Here is a 9,984-nt window from a genome sequence, read left to right as displayed (position 1 = left end):
AGATGGCTGAAGAAAAATACTTTCTGTTGATTCTTCTGACTTGGAGGGGTCAAAATGGATTGGTTCAGTTCTGATTGGTGAGATACTCACTGAAAACGCTTCACTTCAGGGTTCACAATTATAAAGGTGTGTTTTCTGACCTTGTTTGCAGAACTTCAGGAATGTCCATGGGGAATTTGGAAGTTAAAACACAGCTATTTACCTGTGTAAAAAGTTACTTGATAAAACAGCTTTCCACAGCACTCTTGAGAAACACTTAAGTAATCTCTGAGACATCGAAATATTTTAATTATATACTGGAGTTAACTTTTCCAGTTAATCTTTACTTCAGTTAACTCAAGTGAGAAAATCCTAGTTGACTCATTCCTCACCTGTGGAGTTCTTGCTGCTTTACAAGAGATACTGATGTTTCTCTGATCCTGCAGTAGGAACATGGTGATTCAGGCTAAAATTCCACGTAGTTTTTTTCCTCTCTCTGGCAAATAACATATGTAAGGACAAGTGTGTACTGATATTTCTTAGAATGCTTTTTTTTTTGGCTTCTGATCGAATCACTTTCTGAGCTGGAAGTTGTATCATTATAATTTGCAGCCCTCTGTGGGCTTTTCATCCTGAATTTGTGATATCCCTTTTTTAACTTAAGTGCCAAGAGGTTCCTTTGCAGAGCCTGGTACAGCTGAGCTTCGCTGATGTGGTGCCGTTTTCCATTGGTAATTCACTAGTGACCTGCTCAGGGATCAACTGAGAAACAGTTGATATGGGAGAGGCTGTTACTGCTGCACTTCTTTTTCCTCTCTGCCCTAATCACATCTGAACATTTCAATTGCACATTGACTTAGACCAATGAGATTTGCCTTGGTTACCCAGGCAAACTCCTTACTGTTAAATAAGATGCTATCCTTTTGCTCCAAGGTTAAAGTGAAGACAGCTGATGTCTCGTTAAGCAGACAGGATGTCCCTCATCCAGAGATGGAGCAGCCAGATAGATTCATTAAAATAAGGATCCAATTACTTGGAAAGAAGCTGTGTCAGAGCTGGTCTGTGTGTCGCTGTCAGATGTGCTGGGGAGACATTTGCTGTGCCCTCCTAGGGATTGCACTCATCCTACCAGGAAGAGGATACGCAATTGTAGCTTAGCAACAGATTAAACTTTTTTGCTTAGTTTTTACTTCCTTTGTGCTGATACTGGCAGTTTCCTCCATACCTCAGCTCATAAACGGGCCAGTGGTGTCCAGGAGTGTCTGGAGTAGGAGCAGCTCCAGCTCCTGGTGAGCTTCTGAGGGCTGTAACTTCCCAGGGCATGTTGCCTGGGCTACAAGAAGTCACTGTGCTTTGGCACGTTTGGCATTTTCTTGGGGGATTTATAAAGGATTGCATGTGAGCAATTTAGTGATAGGGAGGAGAACTTCTAGTACGAGTGGCAAAAAATGACCAGTAAAGACAGGCTGGTATCATGTGAATATGATAAATGAACATAAATGGAGAGTGAAAGGTTAATGTGGGAAGTGCTATGAAAAGCTTAACTTTTTTTTTTTTTTGAAGTGAATATAGATGTAAAAGTAGGGGAAAAGATCAGCAAGGAAACAGTGTAGTTACTTTCAGCAACTTTGTGCAAATTTCCAACATGTTGCCTTCATTAACGTTGAATTCAGTTGCACACATTAAAATGTTTAGCTATCACGCAGTGCTTACTTTCTCATGCTAAAACCAGCCATTTATCCTAGAGCATATGTGATACAAACTGAATAAATGTAAGCAGACATATCCCCTGTTTTGTGCTGGGAGCACAGAGAAATGTCAATGTAAGCCAGTTTGCATTTAGATTATATGCAATTATAAATGCCCGATGGTGTAATTGTATATTGATAATCATTTCCAGTAATTCCTTCCATGAATATTCTGACCAGCTATAAAAATGAACACCCTAAGGGGCCCCATATGTTTTAAGCTAAGATGTCCTCATCTGGGAAAGCAGCTAGAAATAGCTGAAAATCTCTTCAGTGCCATCGTTCTCTTAAGATGACTTCTGAAACTGACCTTACAGTTGGCACCATCCTTCCTGCTTCACTCCCTGAAGCACTCCTCCACAGATGCTTGACAATCTCCTTTGAATCTTAAGCACTTTTCTCACTCTTTGCAGAATATTGTGTTCCTAGCTGTTATTTATAAATCAACAGCAAGGACGATGGCTGTGGTTTTAACAGAGGTATATCTATGTTTAACTTTATTTCTTCATCAAGGCTGAAGAATTTAGATAACACCAAATAACTTACCTCCTCCAAAATGTTGTGACTCTAAGGCACATATGTACTTCTACTGCATTGCATTTCTTCATGTTGATTCATCACGAGATTCCTCACAAATAACTGACAGTGAGCAAACAACAGGTTCTCTGGCTTGCTTGCACTGAGGACAGAAACAGAGGTGTGTGTGCTGGGCTTTGGTGACCACAGTGCACACTGCTTCATTCATGTGCTTGTTGCAAAGTTCTACCATGTTTTATACTATGCTTTAGAGAATATTGCCAATAAAGGGATCAATTTCTGTATTCTCCCCAAAACATGTTTTTTATTTTTAAAAATCATTGTTAATAATTCAAGTGTGCACAGCAGGAAAATTGAGTTTTACATACACGTATAACTGCAGGTTTTCCCTATCAAACAAATGCTATATACCTGTTGCGAACAAAGTATATGTAGTATTTGTTAAATCCTAAATCAAAATTAAATCAAGAAATCTTAATGTTACATTTTGGATGAGTATCATCTCAGGTAAGCTAACTATTTGAAGCTGATGACTGCACATGATTTGGTAACATTCTAAGAATAGAGTTCTCTGGGTTGTAGAGGTGGAATTACCAGGAGAAAAACAAAACAAAACAAAAACCAGGAATTACTTGCCTGAGGATATATTAAATGTCCTAGCTGGTTGACAGCTGTGTTTATGCAACATGGCTAGAAATCCAGAGTTTTAATGGAAATAACTGGAAACATGCTTGTGTTAACTGTTGTTCTAAATGCCAGTTCAGGCTTGGACCAGCTTTTATAAATAAACTGAGTCAGAATTTTGCTTTTTGAACATAAATGCTATATTTTTTCAGTCACCTGGACATTTTACACGATAGGTATACACAAGAGATGGTACCTGCCTGTTACTGGAGTTTTAAGTCTTTTTTCTATTATGTCCTAGGTTCACCTCCACCACATGAAATAAAATGTGGTGCTGAAGTCCAATATGACACAAGAAGTTGGTGTATATTTTTTTGTGCATTGATAAGCAAGTCAAATCTTGATGAGATCCCACATTAATGATTTACAGACAGAAATACAGAGTTTAAAAGTGGAAAGTAGGATTAAAGAGTTATCCTGTGAGATCTGCAAGCATGTCTGGAAAGCCAGTTTGTATTTCGGATTTTGAAGATTATGCTAAAAAATTTCTCCCCAAATCAGTGTATGATTATTACCGATCTGGAGCAGATGACGAGGAGACGTTAGCAGATAACGTGGCAGCATTCTCAAGGTAGGAGGATAATTTAAGGTTGTAGAGTGCGTAAGTTATGTTATTAGGAGATGTAGTGTAATATTCTTTTTGTGTCAACAAAACTTTTTCTGAAACTTCTTTATTTTTTGACTCAAAGAATTCCTTCTCAGAACATCTGTCTCTCTCGTTTCTTTTCCTTTACCTTACATTTTCTATCAAAAAGCAGTCCTAAAAATGCACTAGCACGATCTAACTTTACCTGCATTTTGTTTCTTTTATTTCAGGAAACAAACTTTCCAGTTGTAACCAACATTTCATAAGCTGATGGAAGTGTAGCTTCTACATTTTAAGCTATTATACAGGCAACACATTCTTGTATTATTGTACTTTTTAGGTCCTGAGTCAGTTTTAACACAACTGTACCTCCTAAACTGAGTTATTTTTGTGGCCTTCCCTGGTAAGTCTGTGCACCACTGCTAAACTGCAGCTTCCTACCCTAGCGGTGTGCTCTGGAGAAAGCTCTGAAAGCCAGTGCTCAGCACTGTGTGGCTGCTGTGTGACTGTTCAGATTTCCAACAAAAGGTCAGCACTTCACCATGAAGTATTGTAAATGATAGGTACTATTGTAAACCAGTTTTGACTTGCAGACCATAGCTCTGGGCTCCTGTCGTCAATACCTCAAATCACTCAACCCTTTGTCCCAGAAGTGCAAGGTCAGCACAGAGTAAAGCAGCAACATTTCCTGTCAGATTCGGTGGAGGAGTGTCAAAACTCCTGTCAAATCACTTTGTGTTATGTTGGCTCCCTGTTCCCTGAATCTGTGCTGCAGCTCTGCTACCAGAGCATCATCCCTAGCAGAGCAGAAAGGAGAGAACGTGGCCAGCAGGCTGATCACCTCATCCTGGTTGAGCCCAGTCAAACTGTTTAAACATGCAGGTGTTAACTTCCCTTTCCTTCTGTTACCCTCTGTTGGTGCAGACATCTAACTCTCCTGTGCTCTTCTTTTGCTAATCTCTTAAGGCTTTGTCTTTAATCCTGCTGTGTCTAACAAACCATAACTATTTTTCCCAATTTATCTTTAATCTTTCTCCCTCCCTACTTTGATTTTCTTTCAGAAATGTCACCCATCCTGGCAGCATGGCTAATAGTTTCTGCCTTGAGCTCAAACAAAAATGTCAAATGTGGACAGATGTTACATGCTGCATTGCAGGAGTGGTCAGGATCACTCTGCATTTTTTTTTCTTTTAACATCAGAATAGGGTAGAAATTTAAAGTTGGCACTAATGAAGAGTCACTGAGTGAGCTCAGTCTAATCTCAAGTGGTGTGGATGTTCCCATATCTGTAGAAAAATTTACTAGGCTGGATTCTCACATCCTTATGGGGTACGGCTCAATTCACCACAGTACCTTCATCTCACAGCACCTGCCACTAGCTGGACTTCAAATCACTTCACAGTGGTGATAGGTATTGTTTGCCTTATGCCTTTGAAATGAAATATCAGCTAAGGGTTAGAGGAAGGGCAGGTATTTGTTTCAGTGCTAACTTCTAGGCAGCTTGCTGGGTTAGGACCTGCACACTCAGAGGGAGCTGGGTGCCTGAAAGGAAACCCACAGCACCAGGGGACTGAGCAGAGTGGCCACCAAGCTAACTGGTCCCAGGTGTCTGAAGTTAAGGAAATGCTGCAATGGAGTTCTCATCTCTTTCTGAGCTTATTGCAGTCTGTAATCTCCTGGGAGATGAAAATGTTTCTGTTGACAAAGGAAAGGGTTGTGCGGGAACACTTCTGGATTTTGGAATGAGTTAAAAATGGATCAACAGGTTTGAAGGTACAAGTCTTTTAAATTCAGGCTCATTTGTACTTAAATAGTTGCCTGTAGCTTCTTGTATATCCAGAATTAAGTGAATTATACAGATATACACAGAAAGCTTGTGGCAGAGCAGAATATTAATGCTGTAGAGCAGCAATCCTAGTTACTGCTCCTGTTGCTTTTCCACAGGCTGTGAGCAATTCAACTGGAAATCTCATGCAACTTTCTTAAGATTCAAGAAAACTTGGCATTTCAAAAGTCAGCTCTAATGTTAGGGACATACATAGAAAAGCTTTACAGTGTCAGAAGAAAACCACTAACCTACACTGTGACTGGTTATTCCGGACCTTCCATCTCTATGCAGAAGCCCCCATTATCAACTGAAATCTTCTTGTGCTTGGTGGTGTTCATATACAAATGAAATAACTGCTCCAAGGAGCAAATAGAAGCAAGAAAGGGTGTGATGCTTCTTCACTGAATGTTTCCAGATGCCTTATAAAGGCTATTTACCCTAATAAGAACAAAATAAAATGTTAAGAATAGCACGTTCAGAAGAAGTGATCAGAGGTAATAAACTATAAGGGTAGTGTGTGTATTTTTTTTTTTTTAAACTACTGACTACTAGAGCTAATCATGGTCATAATCACGGTTACACCATGAATCATAGATCTAATCTGTATGGAAACCAGCTAACAAAAAATGAGTATGTCAAGTTGCCATCTTGGTATTAGTGGGGCTAAATGTTAGTGATGAGAGCAGCTTTGCTCTGAAGTTTCCCACTGCAGGAGCAGACTCCTCTCATACAGGCCTCCTTGCATCAGCCTGGTCACCTGTTGGATTCACCTCTTTCCTGCAGTCTTTCAATGTATTTTCAGCCTCCAGTTTTAGGCATTCAAAAACTGCAGAGCCCACAGGGATGCTGTGACTGAGGGTGGTATTAATTAGAAGTGCCTTGAACAGCCTGAGGGAGTGTAACTTTGCCAGATCTTGGTGTGACTGAAATGCCCGTGTACTGGCTTCCTCCTCCTCAACATTAAAGTTACAAGCGGGGGTGGTTCTGGAGGTGGAAGCTGTGTTTCTGTCTTTGCTCTCCCTTAATTTGCCTGAGTATTAGATGATCCTATTCCAGCAGTTGCTCTAGACCATTTAAATGTCTTCCAAAAGGCAGTTAATAAAATCCAAATGACTGACAAATGGGATTTGTTTTATTAAATCATCAATTTATCAACAGCCAAAAAGAGATGGCATGGGCCAGAAATATTGAAGTCAAAACTATGCTTGTTACCTTCCCTTCACTTCCCCCCTCTCTCTGTATAGACCCAAGGTTATCTAGTTTTTAAGACTAATTTCAGCATGAGCAACTTCAAAAACCTTTGTTTTTAATATGATGCTTCTGTGAGAGAAGCATGATCTAACCATTATGGGTGCAGGGCTGCTACTCACTCTGGTTTCAGTCCCTGAGTTGCATAGTCTTTGTCTTAAACATGTTATTGGTTATCTCCCTACTCCTGAGTGCAGATCGTAGGTAAATATAAAGTAAGATGGACTTTACACCCACAAAGATCACAGAGTCAGATGACTTTGTGAAAGAAGTACAAAGAGCTTTGCTTCCACTGACCAGAGAAATCTCATTTTGATTTCTACTGTCAAAAGTTTAGTAAATACCATTTCAGGACACAGGGTTCGGTCTGTTTAAAGATGTTTACGGTATTTAAATATTTATAGGTATCTATATAAATATTTGTATTCAAATGGAAAAGAAAAAAGCATGAAATTGGACCAAAAGCATGAATTCTTAGCTAGTATTTTTGTAATGCATGGTGCAAGATTGTTAAGGTGAGACAGAATGATAGGACACTTTCTATCTGGAATAAAAAATCAGTCAAGTTTGTGAGCTCTTAATGTTTTTGGCAACTTAGTGGTTGCATTTACAGTGGAAATAGATTATTATTAAGGAGTGATCTAGCAAATGAATGGCTGTTGATAAATAATGCAATACCTTTGGAACGGTCTATGCAATTTTTGGAACAGCACAATTCATATCCATTTGATAAAATCACATGTCCTGGCCTCTTGACAACACAGGAACTTAAAGTAGTTTGGACTTGTAATTAGATACTGGAGCATAAAATGCCCCCAGAAGACCAAGGTTTCAGATGAAGTCAACGCTAGGTACAGTCATTCTGCTCTAGCTTCCAGTTTATCTGAGATTTGATGTTGGACTGATGAACTGGTGCTTGCATTTCAACATCAGCATTTTCCTGCTAAGGCCAGATAATTCTTTATTCAGTTTCTAAATGAAGTGGAAATGGTACTTGCATAAGTGAGGCATTAAGGCCAGAGACAATCATTTAAGGTGTCAGAGCATCCATTATTCCCTATGGCATCTGACTTTATTCACCTTGCATTTGTTCTGTGTCTGGAAACACTGAATGTCCTTCCAACACTGTGCTGTCTGGTGATTAAATTCACACTCAAGTTGTCAAGAAAGCAACAGGCCTGAATAAAGAATAGATTTTATGACAAGGCAAGGCTTGGTTGGGTGCCTTTGGCTTGATGGCACTCAAGAAATCAATCTAAAATCACCTCTTTCTGCATTTTAATGTGGGTAGAAATATGTGTGTTTAGGAATACATTTCTGATAATCTGCTGTGACATGTTTTGCCACTGACTTCCCAGTGGCGTTTGAAGATGATGCATTTTGTTGTCATGTACCAGGAGCTTGTTTATCAGTGACAGCACTGATGTATATTTTCTGTAAATGTACCATCATCTTGTAGCTAGGTATTAAGGGCATTAAAATGATTGGGCACATGCTTTTTTTTGACCAATATTTAAATTAAGGCTGAGAATGTGATTGGGGTCAAACAAACATGTCAAGTTGCAGGGAGAGGAAAAGAAAGGAATGCTTGGAATAACAGGTTGGTTATGTGTCTGCAGCGTCTTTCACCTCAGATTCAGCGTGCTCTGAAAAGAATTGTTGTGTGGATGGTGAGACGTCCTGGTAGAGAAAATGTATTTTCCACAAGCAAAAGCAGCTGTTGCTTGGCCTTGTGCAGCCATGGTACGTGCCCCTTGTGATGGGAAGTAGAGGCAGTAGGGGAGATTAAGGTTATCAAAGAGGGTTGGAGCTGGGATGGGGCCTTTGCCTGAACACTGTGTCCTTTCCCAAGCACACTACTAGCGATGCAGTGTGAAGGGATTATTTAGTATGAATTCAGAAGAGAAATGAGAACAGCTGCTTGAAAAATGTGCTAGATTTTGAAAATTTCAGCAGTTTTTCAAAGCTGAAAAAGAGTCTGAAAAATGAGTGCTCTCCTCTTTATCTTACTCAATTGAAGAATAATTTACATTTTGAAATTTCTGAACAGGGAAGGAAAAGGGAAAGCCCATTAATCCCCCTTCACTTTCATCCTTCTTTCAAAACAGCTTTCAGCTGAAGTTGTCTGAATTGGGAGAGCTCACTACCTTCCCCAGTGCAGCACTTTCCAGCCACCAGCTGGTAAGAAAGATGCAGCAACTTGTAATTAGTGATTATAACATGCAAGTGTGGGCCTTGTTTAAAAAGGTGTGGGTGACAAGATAAATAACAGATGTACAAGGTCTTTACAAAATACCTTGCAAATGCTTTTGCTCAAAGAATTGGAGGAAGCATGTCTTGTGTGGCAGTCTAACAAAAGTGTGCTCTGGTTACTGGGAAATAATGCTCTTGGTTTATCCTTACTGCTGTTAAGGGTATATCCCTATGGATTGTCCAGAAAATACCTAATTTCAGTTGTTTGGTAAAGGCACAGCTGAAAAAAAATCCGTGTTTGATAAAGCCTGTTGCTGCTTTTGTAAAGAGCATATTAGTAAGATAATGATCCCTTTGGTGGTGTTTGTGGGACCCAGGAAGTGCTCAGTTATGAGTGTTGATTTGATGCTGGTCTAAAGCGTGTGACCTAATAAGATGCAAGGAAAGAAGAAGCCACAAAATCAATCAGGAGAAGTATTTGTTTAAATTCTGGGGCTAATAAATCTGATGGCCCCAAAAAGCTTGTGGACAGAGTTATTTGATGGTACATAAAGGTGAGTGGGAAGGAAAGCATTTATTGCTCCTTATAACAGTGTCATTTCTCTTGTATACTCTGCTGGGGGGAGATAGGGGATCTTTGCTCTTTCTGCTTCTTTTCTGAGCTAAAAGAACTAAAGAGATTTGGTTCTTCAGGACTGACGCTCAAATGTGTGCTTTGCTTGCACCATGTAAAAAAAATCCTACAGGTCAGGGACAGCTGAGAACTAGGTGGCTGGAAAAGGGTAAGTTATTTCACATCCTTATGCTTTTGCGTTAGTCTGTAAACTTGAGCAAGATTGCTAATGAATTTGTATTTGCTGGGAAAAGATGCCTTGAAGCTGGGAGAAAGCCTTTGGAATGAAGATTAGGAAAAAGGGGGGAAAAAAGTCATGTTTTCTTTGTCCCACCCTCAGCCTGTCCTCCCCTAAAAAATAACAATCTGACACAGAAGCATGAAAACAAGTCCGAGGAGACATACTTACAGTGTGTGTCTTGGCATTGAATAATACAGCTGACTCCCACAACAGCATCTCTTCTTCCAAGCATCATAACCGTCCTTCTCCTCCCTGGGGAGCACATTCTGGAGAACGAGCATGGCCCTGTGCTCTACAGCATAAGAAATTTGGGTCTCATCCTGGCTG

General features: G+C 39.8%; 1 protein-coding gene across 1 annotated transcript in view; it reads left to right on the top strand.

The window, feature by feature from the left end:
- The first annotated feature begins 3,333 nt into the window (after positions 1–3,333).
- The window catches only part of HAO1 (hydroxyacid oxidase 1), a 28,918-nt gene continuing 22,267 nt past the window's right edge, over positions 3,334–9,984 (top strand). The window contains exon 1 of the mRNA XM_068675389.1: positions 3,334–3,519. Coding sequence (XP_068531490.1) covers positions 3,383–3,519 — 137 coding nt within the window. The 5' untranslated portion in view covers positions 3,334–3,382. The remainder of the gene's footprint in view (positions 3,520–9,984) is intronic.

The sequence above is a fragment of the Anas acuta genome, chromosome 3 (genome assembly GCF_963932015.1).
Source record: "Anas acuta chromosome 3, bAnaAcu1.1, whole genome shotgun sequence".
Lineage (NCBI taxonomy): Eukaryota > Metazoa > Chordata > Aves > Anseriformes > Anatidae > Anas > Anas acuta.
This window is presented reverse-complemented; position numbering and strand designations above follow the sequence as displayed.